The 27303-nt window shown below is 38.2% G+C and overlaps 1 protein-coding gene across 1 annotated transcript; it reads right to left on the bottom strand.

Annotated features, from left to right (window-relative positions):
- Nucleotides 1-1691: 1691 nt before the first annotated feature.
- On the bottom strand, nt 1692-26783 carry LOC117381589 (sodium- and chloride-dependent GABA transporter 2-like). Its single transcript, XM_055226694.1, has 16 exons — nt 26694-26783; nt 25441-25476; nt 18888-18999; nt 18668-18802; nt 18395-18535; nt 17793-17880; nt 17485-17617; nt 14008-14142; nt 13823-13926; nt 12336-12460; nt 9156-9268; nt 7192-7329; nt 6074-6176; nt 4862-4962; nt 3810-3980; nt 1692-1811 (listed from the first exon to the last, which is right to left on the bottom strand). The coding sequence occupies exons 1-16, from the start codon at nt 26781-26783 to the stop codon at nt 1692-1694; spliced, it is 1845 nt and encodes a 614-aa protein (XP_055082669.1).
- Between the last annotated feature and the right edge of the window lie 520 nt (nt 26784-27303).

Consider the following 27303-nt stretch of genomic DNA (forward strand, 5'->3'; position numbering starts at 1 on the left):
AAATGACGCGCCCTTCGTAGTGCCCTTCAATGCGCCCTTCAATGCGCCCTTCGATGCATGATTTAAAGATTGCAGGGGTCATTTTTGCATAATATACTGTAGGACCTTTAATCTCTTGCAATTTAATAAAAACAAATAAATACATTTGTTGGTATGCATTTAATACAGAATAGGACCATACAAAATATATCTCTTTTATGTAAATTGTGTAAATGCAGACATTCTATTGAAGTATAGTCCACATATGTCCCTCTTGCCCAGGGACACAATGTCAGAATACACTTTCAGGCTTGTAATCAGAAGTAATGGCACAACAATTAAAATGACAGTGAAATACATTGACATTTCATTATTTTTAGTACAAAAAACAAACAAATGTGCAGTGTTATTAACAGAACATATTATCACCATGTTACTTTTTAGTGTTTTGAAAAAGATTTATTTGCCCTAAACAACATATTAACATTAACCGTTTCATTTTTGACACTGAGTCCCCCCTCCCTCTCTCCCTTCAGCGTTTTCTCATTACGGGCCACATATAAAAACACAAAGGGCTGATTAAGGGCCATAAACTGGTCACGAATACAGTGAATACTTCAAAATCTGCATTATTTTTACAAGTTAGACTGAACCACTAGACCTTTATTCATTCTTATTACATCCTCAATAGGACACATTAAATATTTGATATGGGCTTGTTTCAGAAATGTGCAGTAAAAAGTACTGTTTAAACTACTTTAAACTTCACCCTGAAGCTTGAGGGCCAAGAAAAAATCAGTTTGAGGGCCGCATTCAGCCTCCGGGCCGCAGTTTGGGCATGCCTGCTCTTACGAAACTTCACATCACGTCAGGTTTGTGAAGTTGTAAGTTGTTGCTTGGGTGGTGTAAGGCTTGTGGGCGGAACTTTGCAATTTTCCATGCTTTTTCACAGTGTACGATCGTGCATTGTGTTCTGCGTCCTGATTGGCTAAGTGACCATTGTCCATCAGTCTCCTCCGTGCCGTGTCTCCTGTCCAGTACAGAATGTGTTCACACAAATTTACATAAACGTTGGATCGCAGTGTGACTCTGAAGTGCTGTACGTTTGCAATTTGTTTTCTCCCCGACAAAACCCACAATGTCGATGAAACGTTCTGCACCGACAAAGACGCCGACGAAGGTTTGAACTTTGAGAGAGTTTAAACGAGAGAGAAATGTGAGAAAATGTTAACGCCTGTGTGAGAAAAGTGTATAAAGTGTGTGGTGAGGGGTTTTACAGACAAAAACAAATAGAGGAGTAAAAAATAAAGCTGATACTTCGCGGATTTCGTCTATTGCGGGTTATTTTTAGAACATAACCCCTGCTGTATACCGTTCGGGTTCAAATAGGTAATTTTAAGGCATTTTTTTGATGAGGAAATGTTAGAACATGGTAGAAAGCTTAAAACTAAAAAATCAATGTGGCACAATACCGCCTCCTTAAAAAATCGTTTACTGTACAACCACATAAGGCATAGAGTTAAAAAAAAAAGACAAAATGTTTACAGGTGAGTCCCTGACATTCGAAAAGACTCGTTATCGTGAAACCAGGCCACTTGTGATCTTTAAAAACACTATAGAGTTAATACTAAATCATAATGCACATCATATCAACATGACTAACACCACATCTGTTCTTGTTGATTTCTTATCTTGGCGTTTCCAGAAGTTCTTCACGCTGCAAGCTGCGTGTTATTGGTCAGCTGTTTGAGTTCACTTGGATCTGGTTTGGTAACTGGCCATTTTTGATTCGAGCTGAATTCGTCCGAGGGCTGGCAAAGTTTCAGATACCGCTGAGGGGAGAAGACAAACAAAAAGACTTGAGATGAGTGAGTAAAGAACATATCTGGGGTTCAAAACAAGACACGAGTATATTTCTACGGACAGGGGGAGGAGATGGCGTGCTGGTTGTGTGGATTAGCAGTGGGAGAAGGTTAAATAAGGAGAAGAAATCTGTTTACTGCCAAGACGAACCCACACGACCCGTTTATACACAGCCCCCGTTCAGCGAGTGCACGACTTTATGAATGGGGAAAGAGTAAAACTGACCATACATTTAAAATACTTTATATAGTTTTACTTTTAAATGGATATAAGAAACAAAAACTGAACTTTAACGACAGGTGAGAAAGAATGGGCCTGTTTGAAGAATTTTAATATTTTCTATTTGAAATGACATAAAATTTGGTATCTGGGTAACTGCTTCCTCCAAATCAGTGTTGTAAGTAGCTAAAATGATGTTGGGTATGATAATGAGGACCTTTTGAGACCTTTGGATTGTACAAATTAAGCTGTAATATATATATTTTTAACTGTTCGTTGCTTAAGTTCCACAGTTCCAGGCCTTATTTCCAAAAAGTATTTGGATTGGTGGAGTTATCTGCTTGTCTTCATAAAGTAGATTTTGTCCTGGTTTTATCATGGTTTTATTATGGTTTTATCGTTGTTTTATCCTAGTTTTATCATAAGTTTTATCATGGTTTTATCATTGTTTTATTCTGCTTTTATCAAGGTTTTATCATTGTTTAAGGTTTTATCATTGTTTTATTATGGTTTTATCATTGTTTTATCCTGGGGTTTATTCAGTGCTGTTTGAGCCTGCTGTGGTCATCAGTACAAATGCACAAGCCTCTAAATCAGGGGTGTTCATTACGTTGATCGTGATCTACCAGTCGATCACGAAGGCATTTTGTGTAGATCACGTCCCGTCATCCATCCAGTCACATGACTAATATACAGGACAACAGTCAGATTACACCTGACTCTAGGTCACATCATGGGCGCTGCATAAACAAGTGCGAGTTAGTTTAACCCTATAGCGTCGGATCCTATCGTCGCCGTTAGACTCGCGGTTGCGGTTTTTCCAGCAGCGTAACTCCAAGCCCAGTCGTGCTCTCATGTAAATTCAAACGGCGTCTCAAAGCGGAGACATGGGGCTATCTAAATATTTTACCATCATTACGGTAAATCTGCCTCTGTTGTCCTGAAGGTGACGAATGAGAGCGCGGGGCTGCGGGGATTTTCCCAGTCATTTTTTCGATGCGTAAAAGAAAAAATACAGATGGATGTGTAAAATAGAAGTAGTTGTGTGAAAAAATGCAGTAAATTCTGATACTTCATTTAACGTGATTTTTATGGCTATAAAAAAAAGACTAAACCGTAATCAACATGATTAGCTCTGTTATCACTTTCAAACGAAAAATGCAATTTTACTCCTGGCTGTCAGAAGCTTCTGCCCGAACTCTGCATCCCTCACTGATTCTATTCAGTGTCAGAGCAGTAATCATCATTCAAGTAATTATGAACATGTAAGAAGTTCAGTTGTGTTGTGCAGTATTATCTCATGACGTTGTTCAAAGTACATCAAAATGCACTGTACATGTAAGAATTCATAATACATTTACAAATAAATATATGTTTAACATTTTTGTATTAGGTGGTAGATCTTTCAGACACGATCATTTTAAAAGTAGCTCACATACTGAAAAAGTCTGAGCACCCCTGCTCTAAATGAACCTGCCGCCTTCTCCGGGTGTAAAAGCATGTGTGGAGAATGTGGAGGGGCATGGCCTCCGTAGCACAGAACAACAACACAATGAAAGGACACAATGGACATCCACAGTAGATGCAGTTTGCTCAGTGGCCAGTAGGGTGTTTTAAAGAACACCAACTTCAAACATGCTCCAAACAGGCAGAAGTGAAGGAAAAACGAGGATGTATTTATAAACTATTTACCTTTTGACACACTATGATTTCAGATTGTGTTGGACTCACTGCTGCCTCTTGCTCACCTGTTTCAGAGTGCCCTTTCCGTGGACGAGCTGGTAGATGATGAACAGTGGGATCAAGGACAGGGACACGGTGGCGATGAACCAGCCCAGGATGTTGGCCCACAGCGGATAAACGTAAGAGTTACTGAACTTCAGAGGGCTGTACCTCACTATGGAGAACACGAACGTGCCCTGAAACACAACAACATGTGAGAATCCCTGTGGGAGTTGCTTCATAAATGCTAACAATCACTTAAGTAACATTTGTTAAAGACCAGATATTATGGAAAATTGACTTTTTTTGACCTTTTGACCATGTTATGCTGTTGTCCCGTCAACAAAAACACACCTGGAGTTGTATTTTTGCTTCATTCACACACATCAGTACCAGGCTGTGTGCGCATCACTCCTGGAAGTATCTTTAGCCTAGTTTTAACCTCAATTACTCGGTTTAAATTCTAGATTAAAGTTCTAATTGTAGTGCACACAGTTTGCATAGGGACTGACAACTCTAATGTGACGTAGGCTTAAAAATGTAAAGTATAGATACTGAGGTAAAAAGTTACTCAAGTAAAACTATCACATGAACACATCTACTTAAGTAAATGTATTTAAGTACCCATTTAAACATGTACTTTTAAAGTAAAAAGTACTTCAGTAAAAAGTATTTCACAGATATTTTGATAAAATGTTGTTAAATGTAGTGATATTGATTAAACATTATGCATATTTTGGTCAACAGTTGCAATATAAATCACTTATTTTTTCTCATGAATTTTGTGTTTATTTTTATTTATTTTTTTTCCGAAGCTTGAACTCAAAAACTTTAGTCAGGATGTTTCCACGAACATGGTAAAAATAACCCCTCAGATCATATGAAAAGTACTTTTTACTTTTGTCATAAACAAAATGTAGTCAAGTAAAAAGTACAGATACTGCTCTGAAATGTAGTGAAGTAAGTACTACTTGTACTTCATCACCTTTTACTTTGACTTATTTGCAGTACAAAACTTGGTGTTGTTAATACTCAAATGTAGTAAGTTACATAAACACAGAGTAAATGAAATACTTACAAAGATTACAAACGGCGTGACATATTTCCAGCAGTATTTCATGAATATGTTTGGACGATATCCAATCATGTGTGAGATGTCGTCATAGAAACGGTCTGCCCCTGAGGACAAAAGAACAGAGAAAAGTTATTTATTTAGCGTAACCAGGTGCTCTTATTACACCTAAAACATGTTAGTGTTATTATCTTGTAAACTTAAGAAGAACATATTATTACATACACCCTGGCTGTCCATTTTGATTATTTAAAGCTGCACTATGTAGCTTTTCTGATTAATACTTCTCCACTCCAGTCTGAACTAGGCATGGGACACTATTGAAATTCAGTGTCACGATAATCATGGCTAAAATAACTGCGTTTAATGATTATATCACCATAATTATTAATGTTGATGACAGTTTAAAATGTTCTGGATATAAATTATTATCATTTTAATCTAGTAATAATAATAATAATAATATAATACATTTTATTTATAATGCACTGTTCATTCCAAAGAATCTCAGAGTGTTACAATAAAACAAGAACTTTAAACCAATACTAAATTGCTAAATGCTAAAAACATCAACAATAAGCTTTTCTAAATAAAATAAAAAATAAAACTATGAATAAGTTCAACATTTAAAGAGCTGTGATGGTCTTGTACTTTGTCGTCAGTGAAAACAACTATGATCTAGCGCAAAATATTCTGGATGATCAGGGCCGTCAACTGAAATTTGGGGGCCCGGGGCAAGACGTCTCACATGGGCCCCCCTCTAATATAAATTAATAGGAAGAGAGTCCAATTCTGGGCCCCTCAACCCTGGGACAACAGACCTCTTTGTCCCCCTCGTTGACTTCCCTGTGGATAAGTTTTTATTAGTTTTTGTTTTTTTCTGCACATTCTGGTGATATAATGACAATTATCTTTGTTGGCAATTATCATGATTATATTAAATGCCCCACAAACGATTACTGTCGACCCTTTTTAAACGATTTATTTGTTTATTGTCCCATCTCTCTAGTCCGAACACTCTAAGAACAGGTGTTTTTAATAGATTTGTTAAACACCGTATTGCGAAACATCCCAGACAATAACATCTTAATGGAGAAAAGCAGCTGGCTCAACTGAACCAGAGTAAATCAAACCTTTTATTTAACCAGGATCAAGTCACTGTAGTGTAGGATTTTCAGAAACTTATTTTTTGTTTCCTTTGGCGTCTCCTGGACTCACCGTAGACCCATCCGATGCTCACAGCCTGGCAGAACGACAACAACAACAGAGTGGTCCCACTGCAAACGTGGTGGTCCAGCAGCTGAAGCAGGTACATGCCGCCCTGGAAAAATCAGACATGAGTAACTTCAAATACATCCAAAAGTACTGATGTTCTGTCACCAACTTTCTGCGGGGAGGTGACGCTAACTAGAGGCACTGCTAAAGCTGAACTGAAGCGCTGTTACTCAAGTTAGACGTTTATCAGAGCTTTGTTTTAACACGATCTGACGAAGAGGCCGTGGTGGATGAAGTACTCAGTTGTGTTACTTAACTAAAAGTACCGATACAGAGGTAAAAAAGTTACTCAAGTAAAAACGACTTAACCTCCTGAGACCCGAGCTTTAATCAAATAAAAAAATAAAAAAATAAGTAAATAAAATAAAATAAAAAATACAAAAAAAAAATAATAATAAAAACTAATAAAAATAAAATAATTAAATAAAAATAATTAAATAAAAAAAATAAACAAAATAAATAAATATTCTAAACTCTTAGAAATATTCAAAATTGAACATGTTCTTGTTGCTGTTCTTCTAAAAATCTGCACTGTGGCCTAAACAACCCAAAATGTGTTGTCCACAGATGAGGACACCAGGTCTCAGGAGGTTAAATGAAAGTATTTAAGTTTAAAAATGTGCTTAACGAGTAAAAAGTAAAAGTATTTCGCAGAAGTACTGTTCATTTCTTATTAAATGTAGTGAAATAGATTAAAAATTATTCATATTTTGGTCACAGTAACAATATGAATCCATTTCTTAATCGTTTGTGTATTTATTTTTGTTCGCTCAAACCTGAAACTTGAACTCGTAAACTTTAGTCAGGATGTTTCCACGAACATGGTCAAAATAACCCCTCAAATCAGATGAAAAGTACTGCACATTCTGGTGATATAACGGCAATTATCTTTTCTGGCGATGGTCACAGTCATATAAAATGTCCCACAAATGATTATTGATTATTGTTGCACTTAATGATTGTGTGCTGCTTTTGGGTCCAAAGTAAAACTAGAACTAAGATTAGCCCAAATTTGAGTTCAATGTAAAGACGTTTATAGGTGTAAAGGAGGAAGTTCTTACCTCTGTGACCAAAGAGAGTCCCAGTAAACAGCAGACGGAGCAGATCAGCAGCAGGAGGAGCTCTCGTCTGAAGCCTTGGCGTAAATAAACCGGAAACAGGTCCACCAGTGAAGTCATGAGACACTCCAAGCCCACAAACTGAGATGACACAGGGGAAAGGTAGGGTTTTCTTTTATTATGGTAAATACGAGGGTCATTCAATAAATAAGGTGAATTTTTCAGTATAAGGACTTTTAATACAGTTAGAAGCTTACTTTTTTTTGTTTTTTTACTTGTTTTTCACATGGATTTAATTTCTTTTGCTGATTAAAAAAAAACGTTGAGAGTTTCGGCGATTTAACAAAGATGGCCGTCCAAGAAGCGTGCTCCAGGATTGGTCGGCCATCTTTGTTAATCGCCAAAGCTCTCAAAGTTTTTTTTTTTTATCTGCAAAAGAAATTAAATCCATGTGAAAAACAAGTAAAAAAAGAAAAAAAAAGTAAGATTCTAACTGTATTAAAAGTCCTTACATCGAAAAATTCACCTTATTTATTGAATGACCCTCGTATTAAGGATGTGCAATGTAAAAATAAAATGCTAAAATCTAAAACTGCCACGATTATTGCCATTTCTCCTGTGTTGTCCTCCCTGCACTGGCTCCCTGTCGGCTTCAGGACTGACTTTAAGATTCTGATGTTTTTTTTAATGTCTCCATGAGTCCGGCCCCTCACTGTTTCTTCCCAGTAGAATTTTGAGATCAGCACCAGATGATTTTGGATGTTCTAAGATCCGAGACTAAAGACTCAAAGGGCCTGGGCTTTTGCTGTAGCCGGTCCCAGACTCTGGAACAGTCTTCCTCTGAGTATTAGAACAGCCTAATCTTTAAATATTTGTACATATTTGTTGAAAACTCATTTGTTTGCACTGGGTTTTACCACAAGCTGAGCAGGACTCTTGTATTATCTTGTATTTGTATTGTTATATTGTGTTTTTGCATGTTTTGTTTTATGAGATTGCACTTTATCGCCTTTATACAAGACTTTGGGCATCTGGAGTCGTTTTAAATGTGCGTTAGAAATAAATTTGACTTGAGTTGACCAACAGTATGTGACCAGATCTATTTATATATTTGTTTATTTTATTTTTGATATTTTTTTTGTTTTTATCTTTCACATTTTACTAACCTGAATTTTAGGCTTTTTATTTAATTTTATTTTATTTTTTATCTTTCACATTTTACTAACCTGAATTTTAGGCTCTTTATTTAATTTTATTTTTTAAATATGTATTACATGTGGTCATATGTTCTTATTTTATCACTATTCACTTTTGTATAAAATCTCATCGGACTATAAATTATACAAATAGAGAATACCAGTGGTGGAAGAAGTATACAATTTTCTTAAGTAAAAGTAGAGATACTGGAGGAAAAAAATACTCATTAAAAGTAAAACTATCATGTGAAAAAATCAACTTAAGTAAAAGTATTAAAGTACCTGTTTAAAAATGTACTTAAAGAGTAAAAAGTAAAATAATTTTGCCAGATTTTGGTGTCATATAAAGCTTCAAATTTGGTGATTTTGATAAAGATTTTTGCTTTATTAATCAATCTTTTTTTTTTTTTTTTTAGTTTTTATTTGTATATTTTTGTTTGCTCAAATTATGAACGTGTTAAAAATAAACCCTCACCCTTTTCAGCAGGTCTTGGACAATAATATACTTTTACTTTTCAGTCCAGCTCAAAAATGTAGTGGAGTAGAAAGTACAAATACTGCTCTCAAATGTACTCAAAAGTGAAAAGTATGCACTCAAGTAAAGTACAGATGCTTTAAATGTACAGTACTTTTACTTTGTCACGTTCCACCACTGGAGAAGATGCCCAAGATGTTGCTAGCTGGCTAATGTTGAACTGTATATAATTAGCATTATACTTGACTGACGCTAACAGACGTACTTGTTTTGTTCTTCCCGCTCAGTGTCTGTACCTGGCTGTCGAGGCTGAGGAGGATGATCATGAGGAAGAAGCAGACGGACCAGACCTGAGGCATCGGCATCATGGCCACCGCACGAGGGTAAACGATGAACGCCAAACCGGGGCCTGTGCACGGGCGACACACAACACGAAGGCTTCAACATGACCGTTTTTCAAATATGGTTCAGTTAAACTCCATCAACTGCACGCCATTTTGAAATGAATAAATGGATAAATGCATTTTTTTGTATTTTTAAGTTAAAAATACACTAATAAATGAATAAAAATGATTGAATTGGCTGAGATTACTATATTAACTTTCAATACAAGAAAAGCAGGAACCTCTGTATTTATGGTAAGTATTTTTTCTTTACAAAAATGGGGAGATTTGGGGGTATTTTTGTTGTAATATAATATTTGAGCTCTGGAGGGGTGAGTAAGTGTCTTTTATGGCTAAATATTGGTACGTTCTGCTGTTTATTCAATTAAAAGACGTGAGCTGCAACAAATAGTCTATTGAAAAATGGTTTACTGGGATTATCTTACATTATATAAATCTTAATTGGCGCCATAAAGTGTCAGTATTATTACTTATCACGATATTTCTCTGTAGCGAAATATCATGCTTCAAAATGAGTTGCCGTGACAGATGTAGATAAGATAAATTTCAACGTTTTTGCTACATATTTGAGTCAAGTGTTCAAACTTAAGCTATAACGGCCTCCCCCAGATTTTTTTTCTTTAAATATTTGTACAAGTCTAGCCAAAAATAACAGTAAACCAGATTCATGGTAAATTTACAGGATGGAATTCCGACCTCGAGTATCTTAGCAACCAAAGAGCCAATCTGGGAGCAGGAAGAAATCGAGTAATCCTCCATCGACCACAAAGCCCGTGCCGAAATGGGACAGGCCTACACCACGGAGCGCACGTCGACCACCGTCTGTGCGCTTACGTTGCGTCGCTTATGTCGCGTCGCCTAGCAACCGTGACGGCCGCTGACTAATGAGCGAAATGCGTAAAATGGAAATATTTACAGTTTTATTTGGAATTCTTTACTAGTTCATTGAAGAAGAGTCAAAGTGTCGTCGTCACGGTTGTTTATTTCTGTTTAGATTGAATTAAGTGAGGAATTAATCTTTCCCTTTGTATATATAAATGGACATGGCTATTAATATTCAGTCTATGTTTCCACCACATTCGCAAATAATAGGACACAAATTAGGATATTCACTTTTTTTTCTTTTTTTTTACTTGACCTTTAACTTAATTTGAACTTCTTTTTTTTTTTTTCGCACTGTACTGTCGGGTCCCTGGAGCTTATAGACTCCATAAGAGGCTTTCTTCTGTCCATGTGACTAAATGTATGAAGTACAAAAACAACACTGGCAGACAGAAGGGAGCAGTCATGCCTCTCACAGCAGTGTTTGGGCTCGGTGCCAAAAGCAGATGGTCCCTTCTCAGGCCACACAGGAACCCAATAACATCATTTTATATAACGCAGTACGAGGTTAAGCTTTACTGCATGTACAACACAGACCAGGGACCCGATTCTTTACACTAAATCACATCAGAAATACCATAAGGATGAGGATTAAACCAAGTCCAGCCTCGTCCCGGTGCTGATTGCTGACCCCGAGGACGACCTTTGAGACATTTCCTAACTTAGGTCAATGCATAGACTATTTCTAAATGGACAAAGCTAACCTGCTAGCCGCCGTGTTCCAAATAGGAAGTCATCATGGGCGCACTTCCAGCTCCATCGACTAGTGTCTACAGTTTATGAGAACAACAGGGCTACCTCGGATGCTAATAGGTGTGAAATCACTCATTAGTGGCTTGAAAGACTATGCTATGTAGGACACACTTAGGCCGTGTCCCAATTGGCCGAAGTGCCCTTAAATGCGCAGTTCAAACGGTGCATTTAAGGGCTTATGTAACTTCCGGCTCACCCAATGAATGAAAATGTGCCCTGCGTTTCCATGGAGATCGACCTTAGCCGAAGCGTGCACCTGAGCCGACTACTGCTATATCCCATCATGCACCACGCCTACGCAAAAAAAGATGAAAATGGAGTACGCTACGCAATACACGTTCAAATGTAAGTACTGGTTTACATCACCTACAACAGTGCGACATGAAACTGTTAAAATGTGAGTAAAGATCTGTCTGAGGCGACTCAACCTCAGCGAAGTCGAGTTCATTTGGGTTTAATCACTGTGTAACTGACCAAACGGTGAGCGGAATTATCCCTGACACTTGTACATTAGTGTAGCTGTCGTGATGTTTAATATTTATCCTTATTTAAGAATATTGTTTTGTCTTTAGGAAGTGACGAGCAGACGGGGGGAGAATGGGCACTTATTCACTGGGGCCAAGTTCTCAGCGGTTGAAGTACGCTCCATGTCCTTTTTCGTCAGGCAGGTACTTTGAAGGGTACTTTGAAGGGTACTTCCGAGCGGTGCATTTGGCAAATTGGGATCACAATATACCTAGCCTACAAACAGAAACTAAACTATAGCTTTTTTGAGTTTGGGTGTAATTAGCTTCTCCCTTCAGACAGATTTATTTCAGTGTCCAGCAGTAATCTGACCAGAACTGAAGAAGCGACTTGGACGAGCAGCAAAACGGCTTCACTCCTACAACGTTTTTGTTCAGTTGACATAATTTTACTACTGAAGCAAATTTATGCCACTGATACAATTAAAATAAAACAAGATAATCCCGATCAAACATGTTTAAATAGACTGTTTCATGAAGAGACGTGAGCAGAATGAGAATAAATAGACAAATCAACCAATAATTAGCCACAGAAGTTACTTATTCAACACTGTACAGCTCAGATCTTATTATTACAACTAAATTTTGCAAAGAAAAAAATACTGATTCCACATTTTGAAAGATAAGTTGATATGTCATTACTTATGTTCTGAACTTTTGCTGCAGAATCAGGTTTTCCCATCGCTCCAATAAACCTACAAAAGACCCTATGATCAGAAGAAACCTGAAGACCACCTAAAATGCCCATATTTTCCAACATTTAAACCAGCTAATTAAAACATTTTCCTTTAGCGGTTCACTGATCCCGAACGGAAACACCACATCAAAAGTAACATGGGATTAGAACATATGACACCAGATTTGGCACCAGTTCAAGAGACGATAATACAATAATAAGACCTGAAGTTCTCACCTGATTCTGCCACTTCTGCGATGTCCAGCCCAGTTTCATAAGTCATAAATCCCAAAACGGAGAAAATGGCAAACCCGGCCACGATACTGGTGCCGCTGTTTAGAAGACACAGGTAGAAACAATCCCTGGAAAAAAAATGGGAACGGGAAGAAAATCAGACATAACTCACACAAACCTAACACAAAATGGACTTTTCAGAGCTTTTAATCACGTTATAGTTATCCGTTTCTTTCACTTTTACCCGTTCAAAGTTGTATTTAAAGTGATTTGCGCAATCTTTAATCGCTTATTTCCGAGACGCCATATTGCCGATCAACTCCTCTTTTCACTGTCCTCTGTATGCACCCGCTTCTTTGTACTTACTTCATTCTCCAATTTAATTTTCTTAAACAGCAATTTTTGTACAAATGGAAAAACATCAGCTATACATCGAAGGCGCCGACTCTTTGTCATGACGTTTTACGGTGACGTCAACTCCCACTGGGCACTGCGGTTTTATCTGTACTTTTAAGTAACAAAATGAAGTGCTTTTTCCACCACTTGTTTGCTGTTAGCGCTCGGCTCCAGCCAAATGAACCTAACCGAGGCTAGAGCAGTTATAGCGGCGAATTTGAAGCCAAGTTTCATATTTGGAATTCGAACCGCGAGTATCATAGCAACCAAAGAGCCAATCTGGAGTGAGAATGGAGCCGGAAATGCAGCCATGATCACTTCCTTTGTGGTACATGATGGCTAGCGCATTAGCTATGTCCATTTATATATACAGTCTATGTTTCTACCACAGAAGTGAGCGGACATGTTTCGTTAAGTCGTTTTAGATCAGGGACGTCAAACTCATTTTCACAAAGGGCCACATCAACAAAATGGTTGTTCTCAAAGGGCCAGATGTAACTAACTCTAAGATAAATGTCACTAAATGTAACCAAATTTAATGTAAAATAAATGCAACTACTTTTTTAATCTTGTTAATTAACCGTTTCTATATTTATCGCTTATTCAAGTTACAAATATTGCATATGGATTTGCATAGACATGAAAAAATGGCTGTTTGTTTTTAAGACAGTCATACTTTTTAATTTCCTTTGTCGCGGGCCACATAAAATGACGTGGCGGGCCGCATTTGGCCCACGGGCCTTGAGTTTGACATGTGTTTTAGATGAATATTTTGATTTAAAACATCCAAATTATAACGTGATGATCCACGCGTGTCATAAATGATAACTATACTGCAGACTATTACCCCTAACGAGCGCTAACTGGATATTCATTGGTTATTATAAGAGACGAGAGATGAAAAGGTAAGAAGTACTGTATTTTCCTCACTTTTTTCATAGTTTGGCCGGGGATGTGACTTATACTCAAATGAGATTTATATGTGATATGTTTTTTTCTTCATTATTATGCATTTTTTGGCTGGTGCGACTTATACTCTACAACATTTTTATCCCCATTAAAAAAAAAAGTCCATTCTGGCAGTACATACTCACTTGTAACAGTCATTTTGGAATTGGTTGTAACTTCCGAGTGACGTTAGAAACCCCAGCCCGATGGCGTAGGAGAAGAAGATCTGCGTCCCGGCGTCCATCCAAACCTACAGAGTCACACGTGAGATTAAACCGTGTCGATTTAGACTGAACGCTGTCATTAAAGGGACGGTTGTTGTTGTTGTCACCTGCGGATCAGAAAGACGTGAAATATCGGGGTAGAGGTAGTAAACGATGCCGTCGACCGCACCGGGCAGAGTCACTCCTCGGATCAATAAGATCAACAGCATCGCGTAGGGAAAAGTCGCGGTGAAGTATGCGGCCTGGAATTAAAGTTCAGATATTAGGAAACATTTTATAACAACAAGACGACATTCATAATCGAAAAAAATAAATAAATATTGAGAGTAATTCAGGATTAGCTTGATAATTGCGGCGATTGATTAATAAGTGATTAAGGGGATAGATTAATGAACTAATTACTAAGCCCTGTGTCATTCTTATTTGCTTTTAGTTTATTATGAATGAACTTTAAAGCCTCCAGTGCGGTTCTTTGCACTTTGATTGAGAAAATTTTTTTAGGTTATACTTTATTAAGTTTGTGTTTGACAGTATTAATTTTATAGATTATAGATTATAGATTTTATAGATTTTTTTTTTTGTATGTATATTTTTTTTACTATTTTTCTGAGCAAATCCCATGCATAAAATTGGAAATGAATGAAATGAAATGAATAATGATCATTTTGTAGTGTAAATGTTACACTTAAAATGCAGAGAATTGCATATAATCTGCTCAAAACTTCCAGACCCTTAAAAACACTTCAAATACGTCCACATAAATACAAAATGTTACATATTTTTTGTAATGTAATAGCTCCAAACAGTCGACTTACTTTTAAATGAATCGATTAGTCACTTTGTCTTGTTACTTGTAAAAAAAACATGGCTCTTTCTGACTTTCATTTGGTTTGAAATGGTCCGGCTCTTTTAAACTGCAGACGTCTGGACTAGACTATTGTAAAGTGGATCAAATATAATTGACTCAAAAAAAAATATATATATAAAAAAGAGAGAGAAAAAAAAATATATATATATATTATTATTAATAATAAAATAATAATAATAATATAAAAAATAATAATAAATAAATAAAAAGAATAATAATAATATAAAAAATAATAATAATATAAAATGAATAATAAATAAATAAAAAGAATAATAATAATATAAAAATAATAATAAATAAAAATAATAATAATAATATAAATAATAATAATAATATAAAAAATGTATATAAGTAATGTATGACTTTTTTTTTTTTTATTAGACTTTTTACTGCTAAATAAAATAACATTCTGCTGCTGTGAGCGTAGGTCACACATTTGGTCTGGTGACGTCGACCGCTTGTCTTCACGGAGGTAATGCCACACTGCTGAATAACATCTCCACGGAAACAAGCAGGTGACATTACGCTCCGCCAGAAAGGTTACATAGTGCATCTTTACATACGTGGTTACTTAGGTTTTCATCATATATCCAGACAACTTATTTGCTTTAGAAAACATCTTGTCTGTATATTTTACAGCAGATTTCACACAATGTCCATAATAAATCAGTTTTCTTGTGTAAATTTGTGTAAATATCTACATAATAAGGGGCATTTAAGTCTAAACACTGGGGGGGAAAGTTACCAAACTAGAACATCAGCTGATTTAATGCTCGTCTAATCAACTGTTTAACATTTTCTGAGAACTATAAGCTGTGTACGAAGAATGTTCACTGCTTTCAGATGCATTCAGTTCATTCAGACATTTTCAGGGAGCTGCAGTTTGTCTGAGCTACTGTGAGTTTATTTGTCACTATAATCACTATATCCACTTATTGTTCTGTATATGAAGCTGGAACAGTATTTTTGGGGTCAGTTTCTTCGCTGTACTGGGAAGTTTTGGATTATTTTTTGTCTTTATGATCAGATTTAAGCCGTAAAAAGCCTCATTACAAATACAAACTCAGTCCTAAAGTGTCTCATTTTGCTGTTTATTTATTTCCGCTCCTGATTTTTAACAATATTGCACATTTAGAATAGTTTCTGTGGTTTAAATCTGCTTTAAATTAGTTTCAATGTTACTGTTTATCGTCTATATTTACTTTAGAAATATATTAAACGTCATAATTTGAAACACAGCTGGTGCAAAGTAACAGGACTGACGCAATAAAGTCCCATTCACTCATTTATTTACCGTCATCAAACCTGATCGTTTCATTAGGAACTATTAAGAACTAAAGGTTGTGGCCTTTGCATCCCCCATCTTGGTTAAACTGCAGTACTTTTTTTTTATTAAAACATAGTTAATATTATCTTTAAAGTGGAACAAAAACACTAAATCCACTTTTTTTCACTCCTTAACTGTGTATATGGTCTTTTAATTTTGTTCCTTGGCAATTTTTTTGGCAATTTTCATGCAAACTTAGGCACATTTGCAGTTTACTGAACAAAAAGCTCTAGATCTAAAGTCTAAAAGTGCGTGCTGCCTCCAGTGGTCAATGCAATTTCAAGTACTATGTGACATCACGCGCCTCTGCCTTGATTACAGCCAGGTGTTTCAGATTAGAAACGCTTGGCTGCAGGGGGCGGAGTTTGACATGTGGATACCTGTTAGGCTAATTACACTGCTCCTTACGCCTCCAGACCCCGCCTCTCCAGGTACTGCTCCTCCTCCTTTAGCCCTCCAGACTCCGCCCCTTCTCTGGGTGAAGTTTATATGTTTAGTCCCACTTAGATTTTCCTATGAATTATGTCTAGTTTTGTCCATTTTTTTGGTTTTTCTGGTTAAGTTTATAATCATTTTACTTCCTGGTTCGACACGGGCAGTGAGTGACATACACACAGGTAATTCCAGTTGTGTTACCTAGCAACAATAAGCAGTAAAGCTCATCTAAACTATGTAACTGTTATTTTCACTGCGATAATTTAGAATACTATGTTTATTGGCGTTTTAGTGCTTTTATTTTGGTCGCCAGGTGGGAACTATTGTCGTTTTGTTTGGTTCCGTTGGACCATTGATAGAGACGCACGCCCGGTTTACGAGCTGTGGTGTGGCGCGTCTTCTGTCCAAGCCAATTACAGTAAAAATAAAGTTAATAAAAGTATATTTAAAGGTCATTCTAACTCCTAAGTTTGGGCCAGTCAGTGAGGTATGTGTAATTTGTAATTTTCATGTTTTATGTCTTTTATTTTTAAACATTTTTAATTGTAATTTATGTCAAATACTTTATTCGTTGCATATTCAAATTCAAGACTGTACAAGCCACAATAAAGACTAATCGAGCCATCAGTAAAATAACTCTTAATTGACTGGACGAGGAGGCAGTGTGACAGTTATAATTAGACTAATGAAGATATATGACACTTTTATTTAGTTAAATCAGTGTTTAATCTGTCAGAAAAATATGTGAAACTTTCCCTCTAGACTTTTTTTCCCCCACAAACTGTCACTTAACTGATGTAAAACCATGACAAACATTTAACGCAGAGACTCTCCCATCAAACCAGCCGAACAAAAACATAAAAACTTGTCATATAAAAACTCCAGAATGTCCTGACTTCATGTGCCACCCTTCAGTATGTGTGTTTTTTGTATGTATATTATGTACGCTCTGACCTTCCCCGTGGACTTGATGCCCTTCCAGACGCAGAAGTAGCAGATAACCCAGGTCAAAATGAGACACAGCACCAGCTCCCACCTCAGGCCGCCCACGTCCTCGATGCCCGTGGAGATCTTCAGCACCCGGCGCCTGCCAAACGAGACGAGCCACATCAGCATTAAACTAGAGAAGTATCACGATCTGTACACAGCAGGCGCTACAGTGTCGTACAAGTCAGTGGGTTAATAGGTGACAGGTTGGGACAGGGTTTAGACACGAAGGAGAAGTTGGAAGTCACAGAAATGATGCAACAACAGGAGCTTACTGCCAGTACTCCACCACGGGGAGAGTGGTGTTGTATTTGGATATGACACTCAGGCTCGCGTTGGGCTGGCTCGGGTCCAAACAGGAGGCTGTCAAAACAAAAAGGAGGCTGTCAATAAAAACAAGTCCTGGGAATCGGCAGTACAAGTCGGACACGTGAGATTTTCTTGTTTTAAAGTCATTTGTTATTATCAGACTATAAATTATGTTTTTACTTGTGCAACTTTCTTGGCTAGCGGTAACTCCTGTTGTAATTTTACCTTATAAACCTATGAACTAAGGCTTAATCAGACTTTAATCTTAATAGTGCTAAACTTTTTTTACTTTTTGAACATCTTTTTTTTATTATTATACTAAAGTTTGTGTTATTATTAATTCTTATGCAACTTTCTAGACTACAGGTAACTCCAAATCCAATCAAACTGCTATAAATTTACCACATTAAACTATGAACTAAGGCTTAATCGGACTTTAATCTTACTGGTGAACAATCTTTTTTACTTTTTAAACATCTTTTTTGTTTGCAAAGGGACTGGGTTAGCTGTACTTTCCCTGGATTTCAAAAACACTGCCCCATTTGTACATTTAAGAGTCATTTCAGACCTGTGTTCCACTCGTTTCCACACGAGGCCCAGGGCAGGTGCGCGCTGAAGGATGCAAACAGGTAAAAGAAGGCCCACGCCATAATAATGATGTAAGACGTGGCACTGAAGGAGATAATCAAGTGACTGGCATAGCCCATTCCTGGAATAAGAAACACTGCGTGAAAGTGGTCATAGCGCCAGATTTAGGAGCGTAAAACTGCCAATACTGAGCTTCTGTCCAGCGCATTACGCACAGCTCTCGCGCGTAAAGGTCACCACAGGTTCAATTTACCTTGAAAAAGCGGGCATATCTTTTTCCAACACGTGATTCCTCCTTGATTGGTGAACTGTCCCAGCGAAGTCTCGAGGAAAAACAGAGGAATCCCGCACGTGAAGATGAACAGAATGTAGGGAATGAAGAAAACACCTGCCGCAACCAGAAGAGGCACAAGTGCGTCAGATGGAGCAGTGCGTTATGATAGTTTTACCCAACTCAGAGCTGAAAAAACCACCTCCTCCGTTCCTGTAGCACAAATATGGAAACCTCCAAACGTTTCCCGGGCCGATGATGGCGCCCATCACCGTGAGGATAAACTCAGCTTTGTTTCCCCAGTATCCCCGAGACTGTGAGGCGTTTGGCTTCTCTGCGCATCCTCCATTTGGTACAGCCACTGTTGTTGCTCCTGGATGTTCGTCTTTAGTCATGTTTTATTCAATCAGCATAAACCAATCATTCAGAAATTCAACCTAACCTATCTGTGCGTAAAAGCAACCCGTGTGTAAAAGTAACCAATTTGTGCGTAAAAGTAACCCCTCTATGCATAAAAGTAACCTGTCTGTGTGTAAAACTAATGTATCTGTGCGTAAAACTAACTTGTCTGTGCGTAAAACTAACCTACCTGTGCTAAACCTAACCAATATTTGCGTAAAACTAACTTGTCTGTGCGTAAAACTAACGTGTCTGTGCGTAAAACTAACCTATCTATGCGTAAAGATAAAGTTGGCAAAATGGTCCTGGTGGAAACGTTTTCAAGTTTGTCCTCGGCACTCTCCTCTGATAACAGCGGACACAGACAGAGGCCGAAAGTTTTTAACTCAGAGGATGTGTCCCAGGGGGGCGGGGGCGGGGGCGGGTGTCACTCAATAAACCGAGTTGAAAACTGTGCGTAAGAGGCGGCGCTCGTGTGCCACTGGGGCCTTTCCTCCACGTGCGCGGGGGACGTAACTTTTACACTGTAATTATATATTTATAGACACTTAACGCGCGGGGATCTTCTCTGGGCAAAGGTGAGATTTAAGTCAGATGTCTGCTCCTGAGTTTCATGATGTTAACTTTTCTTGATTGCTAGAACTTATTTGATCAGTGCCAGTTGATATTTTCTGCTGCTTAATAATAATAAAAGACCTAACGAAATGAAATAAAAACTAAAATTCAATTGTGTTGTTGCTTATAGGCTGCATGCTTCACCTACATCCTGTTATTGCACAATATCAAACCTCGCCAGAAGGGGGCAGCAGCGCGTCTTTCTTTATTTCTTAGAGACACAGCTGTGAGTTGATGCAGTCGTCGGGATTTCCTCTGTGGGATTTTGCGCAACTGTAAAAATGTCCAGACTAATTAAAAAAACATCAGAAAATATCCAAGTATTATTTTTGTGCGCAAAGATTTTTACTATGTTTCTGCACTTCTCCCCTTTTAATGTTAATTCCATGATGATTATTTGTGATTATTTATGTTTTAATTTGTTGTATTGTTTAAATATCTGTTTTTTTAATTCTGTAAAACACTTTGAATTACCTTGTGCCATATAAATAAACTTACCTTGCCTTTCAGGTTGTTAAACGTCAAAGTATTTTTTAATTTTTAATTGTTAGCCAAATTGCGCGCAGATTTCCAACCAACAGAAATCATTTGTGCTATTTTTCAACACAAAATTCATAACATGTTAAAATCCTCACGTGGAGACGCCTCATATTTTGCACGAACTCGCAAATAAGTGCCTCTTTTTGCACGTCTTTGCTTAAATCCACGCATTTTCTTTGCGTAATCTGTTTGTTTTCCATTACTTTCCACAGGTATTCCACTTTACACGGACACGAGACACATTTCCACCTCGGCACCCACCTCCATCCGGACTTGTGGTGGTTCCCGGTACTGCCCCGGGGCCCAGCCGGTGTGTGAGCTCACTGTGTCAGGCTGCGCGCAGAGGAGGAGGAAGAGGAGGAGGAGGAGGAGGAGGAGGAGGAGGGCGGGGCCATCAGCTTCATTGTACCGACCGCTGCTGATGCTGGCACCGAGCGAATCCCTCCTGCCCAATCTGCGTGCGATGGACGAGATCTTACCCACAACCAGCCTCCACATGTGACATTCACGAGGTAAGGAACGTTACCAACAGAAAAAAACAACGTTGGGTTTGTTGGATTCGGTTTGGTTTGGATCCGGAGTGTCTGTGTGAGCACTAGCGGGGCCTGTGCTGCTGCTTCTTCTCGAGTCCGGATGTTGCTTCCTCTCGTGTGATAGGCTGCAACATATTGAGCTAATTTTAGTCCAGCGTTGATATCCTCCGAATTGCATCAGATCCACAATAATTCGCTTTGTATTTGATCAAATCTGGGAGCGTGAGTGCGGCGTATCGCGTGAGCCGGTGCGTTTTGCGTGTAGCTGCAGGGGAAAATGATGCTTGGCCTATGTGAGTGCTCTTCAAATGTGACTGTGGATGTAGGGCTTATGTTGCACTGGGATTTTCTCGCGTCTCGCCATCGTTACGCACGGATGCTCCTTTTGCGTTATGGCTCTTTTCGCGGTTTTACGCACGGCTGTTCCTTGTGCCATTTGCGCTCGTTTGAAGGAAAACGTCGTGTTCTCGTCGTTACGCACGTTGTGAGGAGGATGCTGCAGCAGGAAGGATGCAGGAAACCACGGAGGACGGGTAGGGGCCTGGTCTCTGTCCAGCTACTCGTCCTGGGGGGGGTGTGATACTGGCCTGGTTTTACCCACAACACATTGCGTTTGTCACTGCAAAGCCCATTAAAACGGGGTCAGTGCAGATATGGGGCTAGCAGGGACAGGTTCTAGTTAATAGAGTATGGATTGAGCACTGATGGAGGGGCCAATCAGTTATAATAAGCTATTGATCAAATAAAAGTAACGCGTGGAAAGGCGCAGGGTAACGTTGTGTCGAGGTAGGAGCTGAAGTAGTGTTGTTTTTCATACATCCATCAGCCAAATACTCAAAGGGAAGCCTGGAGAAGAAGATGAGAAGACCTACAAACGCATACATGTGGATTTCTCAGAGGGTATCCTATGTAGGCTTTCTTATCATCCTCTTATAACCACAGAAATAAGGATTTTGTATTTATTTTTGGACATTTTATGAGTGTAATTGCAATATTTTAAAAGGTACATTGTCATAAATATAACACTGTATTGTAGAAGTCCATACAAAAATGAATAGGCTATAAATACTGACTAGATTACGCAAAGTTTGTAAAATAAAAAGCTGGATTTAATGTTAAGTGGTTTATTTTTATATTTATTTTACGTATTTTGCGCTCAAATAACAGAATATTAGACCTGTCCCACCAGGAGGAGGCCCCAGGGAAGACCCAGGACACGCTACAGGGACTATGTCTCTGGGCTGGTCTGGGAACACCTCGGGGACCCACCGGTGGAGCTGGAGGACTTGTCTGGGGTGGGGGAAGTCTGGGAGGGCCTTCTTAAAGTGATGCCCCCGTGACCCGGCCCCGGATAAGATGAAGAAAATGGTTGGATGGATTGTAGAAATCAATACAAAAATAAATAGGTTAAATATTTACTAGGTTACATAAACTTTGATATTAAATCCAGCTTTTTATTTTACAGGTTGCCTTTTTTCAGTTTATTTTATTTATTTATTTTGCAGTCAAATAACATAATAAAAAGGACACAGGATATAAAAAAAACAGGTGCAGGAAGAGGCAAAAAACCCAAAACGGCTTATATGAAAGCCTCCACCTTGATGACGATATTCACGATTATCATGGTGAAAATAACTGCGATTAACGATTATATCTCGATAAAAGTGATTAAAGTTCTTATGGGTATGAATAATTATAACTTTAACAGAGAGTATTATAGATGAGCAGGGCTGTCGACTGAAATTTGGAGGCTCGGGGCGATAATCCTCACATGGGCCCCCTGTAATACAAATTAATAGGAAGAGGGTTCAATTCTGGGCCCCCTAAGACCCTGGGGCCCCGGACAACAGGCCCATTTGTCCCTAGTGTTGACTCTCCTATGGATAAGTCGTTTTTTCTGCACTTTCAGGTGATTATCTTTGTTGACGATTATATAAAATGTCCCACGAATGGTTATTATCGACCCTTTTTATCACGATAAACGATATTATTGTTTATCGTCTCATCCCTAGCAACCAGTAAGCGCTCATATGACTTTTTTCACATGTAAAGTCAGAGAAGTGCTGGTACACAGATGTTCACTTTGTAAAATAAAAATGGCAAAATAACTCGGCGTCAGCTCAAATATTTTCGCTTCACAATTTAGTTTCTGTAATATTTGTGACACTCACATTTGGCATCGCGACGTCGTTTCACAGATGTCAACAAAGCGAATGGATGAAAGAGGAGTTTGCAGAGTTGTGGTGGAAATAAATGAATGAAAAGACGATAATTTTCCACGACAGGACAGAAATCTGCAGAACCTCACCCTTTGGAACTATACATCATAACGATAATGTCAAGTGGAGCTGAATGACATTTCCACATTGAGATAGAGGGATGAAGAGCTCTAAAGTGCGACTTTTATTTTACAAAGTGAACCGCAATCTGTATGTCAGCAATCCTACCTTCTACCCGCACTGCTTTTTTGTGTCTTTGGGCAAAGCGTTTCCTCAGTTTACACGTGAAAAGGTCAAATATGCACTTACTGGCTGCTAGATTTCCATGGATATGTCCTATTCTTGCACATATGCCTAGTGTTTTTAAGATCATATTTCATGAATTTGAATCTACAACTAATGTAAATAGCGTTTTTCTATCTTTTAAGGCCCTCAAAGTTAGGTCTGTCATTATAACCACTAGATTTGAGCTGTAGAAGGTTGAAAAAGTAAGTTGTATGGCTAAATATTGTTATTGTATCAGTGGTAAAGTAATATTTCAGTATTATTGTTTAAAGGTTTAACACGTGCATCTTCTTGACCAGTTTAAACAAAGACTAAACCAGAAGTGTGATCAACTCAGGCCGTTTAAATTTATCCCAAGCCCGATTTAAACCAGGATTAATCCAGCAATAGACAAAACAAGACCAAAATCAAGACGTTGGGTTTCAATTTGAAGACCACATACGAACAATTTGCCATTTACAGTAGAGACGGACCAATATGGACTTTTTATCACGTCATTTATCAGCCTTAAATCTCCCCTATGAGCCAATATTTTTTTGTTTTGGTCGATCTGCTGCCTAGAAAATACACACAAAGCTTTATTTTAACACCTGTGTAATCACACTAAATTACACTGCTCTTTTATGGGTTTCTGGTAAAAATAAAAAAAAAGGGATTGGAGTCTATAGTGAATTTAAATGGCATAGTTGGGGGAAAATAATCAAAATTAGCTTTACATATTGGCAGAGATTATCAGCCATCTGTCGCTCTGTATTCTAAACAATCTGAATCGGCCATGAAAAAAACATTGTTCAGCCTTTAATTTACAGACACATTTATGACGCGTGGCCACCGTGTGATCAAATTACACTTATAGGGATCATATAAAATAAAATATGTTTTGTCATCTGCCATTACTAAATGTAGAACCTTTTTTGGCTGCGTAATACATCATAAAAATCTAATAAAATATCCTAATATGTCTGTTTTTTTAATAGAAAATTGTGTTGTACCTATAGACTGTGTAAAGACGTGGACTAAGTGAGTGTGAATATAGAGATGAGTTACATATTTGGAATTCCGACCACGAGAATCATAGCAACCACACCACTGGTTTAGCCGAGAGTAGGCGCTTAGGCTAGTGGGAGCGACCTCGGGGAAAGAAGTCACCCGATTTGTCTGTTATTAATGTTCAAATCTTGATTTACAGACACAATAGTGGAATAAAAACACCAGGATCACAGGATGTAGAGTGGGTTAATACGAACAGTTTTAGATTAAATGATGAGAGTTGATGAAGCTGGAAGTGCGCGTCATCAGCCTACGGGGAACGCGGCGGCTAGAGGGTTAACTGTGTCCATTTATATAAACAGTCTGTGGTTGGACCTGTAGTTTTAGACTCTACAAACATGTTCTGAAATGCATGAGATTCTTGTGTTAGTTTATCAGTTCATATTTGGGTTCTTCCTCTTCTATTTCTTCTACTTCTTTGACTTCTTCTTTTACTTCTACCTCTACTTCTATTTCTTCTTCTACTTGTACTACTTTTACTTTTTATTTGTTCTTCTACTGTTTCTTCTTGTACTTCTTCTTCCACTTTTACTTCTTCTACTTCGACTTCTTCTTTTACTTCTACCTCTACTTCTATTTCTTCTGCTACTGTTTCTTCTTGTACTTCTTCTACTTCTTCTATTTCTTCCACTTTTACTACTTCTACTTCTATTTCTTCTTGTACTTCTACTTCTTCTACTTCTATTTCTTCTACTACTACTTCTACTTCTATTTCTTCTTGTACTTCTACTTCTTCTATTTCTATTTATTCTTGTACTTTTACTTCTATTTCTTCCACTTTTACTACTTCTACTTCTATTTCTTCTTGTACTTCTACTTCTTCTACTTCTATTTCTTCTACTACTACTTCTACTTCTATTTCTTCTTGTACTTCTACTTCTTCTATTTCTATTTATTCTTGTACTTTTACTTCTATTTCTTCCACTTTTACTACTTCTACTTCTATTTCTTCTTGTACTTCTACTTCTTCTACTTCTATTTCTTCTACTACTACTTCTACTTCTATTTCTTCTTGTACTTCTACTTCTTCTATTTCTACTACTTCTTCTGCTTCTATTTCTACTTCTTCGACTTCTTTTACTTCTACTTTTACTTCTTCTACTTCTATTTCTACCTCTTCTTCTTCTTCTTCTTCTTCTTCTTCTTCTTCTTCTTCTTCTTCTTCTTCTTCTTCTTCTTCTTCTTCTTCTTCTTCTTCTTCTTCTTCTTCTTCTTCTTCTTCTTCTTCTTCTTCTTCTTCTTCTTCTTCTTCTTCTTCTTCTTCTTCTTCTTCTTCTTCTTCTTCTTCTTCTTCTTCTTCTTCTTCTTCTTCTTCTTCTTCTTCTTCTTCTTCTTCTTCTTCTTCTTCTTCTTCTTCTTCTTCTTCTTCTTCTTCTTCTTCTTCTTCTTCTTCTTCTTCTTCTTCTTCTTCTTCTTCTTCTTCTTCTTCTTCTTCTTCTTCTTCTTCTTCTTCTTCTTCTTCTTCTTCTTCTTCTTCTTCTTCTTCTTCTTCTTCTTCTTCTTCTTCTTCTTCTTCTTCTTCTTCTTCTTCTTCTTCTTCTTCTTCTTCTTCTTCTTCTTCTTCTTCTTCTTCTTCTTCTTCTTCTTCTTCTTCTTCTTCTTCTTCTTCTTCTTCTTCTTCTTCTTCTTCTTCTTCTTCTTCTTCTTCTTCTTCTTCTTCTTCTTCTTCTTCTTCTTCTTCTTCTTCTTCTTCTTCTTCTTCTTCTTCTTCTTCTTCTTCTTCTTCTTCTTCTTCTTCTTCTTCTTCTTCTTCTTCTTCTTCTTCTTCTTCTTCTTCTTCTTCTTCTTCTTCTTCTTCTTCTTCTTCTTCTTCTTCTTCTTCTTCTTCTTCTTCTTCTTCTTCTTCTTCTTCTTCTTCTTCCTCCTCCTCCTCCTCCTCCTCCTCCTCCTCCTCCTCCTCCTCCTCCTCCTCCTCCTCCTCCTCCTCCTCCTCCTCCTCCTCCTCCTCCTCCTCCTCCTCCTCCTCCTCCTCCTCCTCCTCCTCCTCCTCCTCCTCCTCCTCCTCCTCCTCCTCCTCCTCCTCCTCCTCCTCCTCCTCCTCCTCCTCCTCCTCCTCCTCCTCCTCCTCCTCCTCCTCCTCCTCCTCCTCCTCCAGCTGGAGTTATTTACGTCGTGCGCTCTGAGTAGAATCATGTTTTAAACCCGCTCTAAATGTTGCCCCTATTTACCCACTTAAATGACTCTCTCTTTTCACGTCTGTCCTGGATAAATTCAGTCGTCTCTCTGTCTCTCTGTCTCTCTGTCTCTCTCTTCTGCTGTTTTGGAGTTTTGACCTCATTTCTCTGACGGATTTGAAATAATTTTGAATCCAAACTAAAAAAAAAAAAAAACAGGGAGAGAGAGAGAGATAATGGCCTTAATCCGAACGTCCGAGTCGTCCGATGGTGTGGCTGTGGCTGTGGCTGTGGCTGTGGCGTGGCTGTGGCTGTGGCGTGGCTGTTGCGTGGCTGTTGACATGTCGCCGGGGCAGAGTTGGCATCGTTTTGACTAAATTCATCGACTTTCTTATGCAACATGGATTAACTAGAAAGAGAAATGTCATTAAAAGGTATTTCAAAGGAGCAGCTCTGACGTATGAGGATCAGATTACAGGAGAAATGTTTGTCTGGGGCTTTTTTAGGGCAGCTCTGATGGTAGACGAGCCTGTGGAATGATAAAGGGATTTCTGTGAAGTAGTTCCGGTTTGAATTATGATGCACGATAAATCGATTATGTTTCCAGACCAGGGTTTACTTTGTTTTCACACCCGACTGATTTAAACTTGTCCAGCCTCCACCGGTAGAAACACGGCGCCAAAACAACACCTCCGTCTGCGTTTAAGGGGCATTTTCACTCTCACACACCTGGAATACTGTCCTGAAGAAGTCGGACTGCAGGTGGCGCCGTCGTCCTGCCTCCGCCATAAGAACACAGCTCCAAAACTTGTTAAAATCAGCTGACCGGACACTTCGCAGCAACATCACGTGACCACTCTGAG

This window comes from Periophthalmus magnuspinnatus, chromosome 14 (assembly GCF_009829125.3).
Source record: "Periophthalmus magnuspinnatus isolate fPerMag1 chromosome 14, fPerMag1.2.pri, whole genome shotgun sequence".
Classification (NCBI taxonomy): domain Eukaryota; kingdom Metazoa; phylum Chordata; class Actinopteri; order Gobiiformes; family Gobiidae; genus Periophthalmus; species Periophthalmus magnuspinnatus.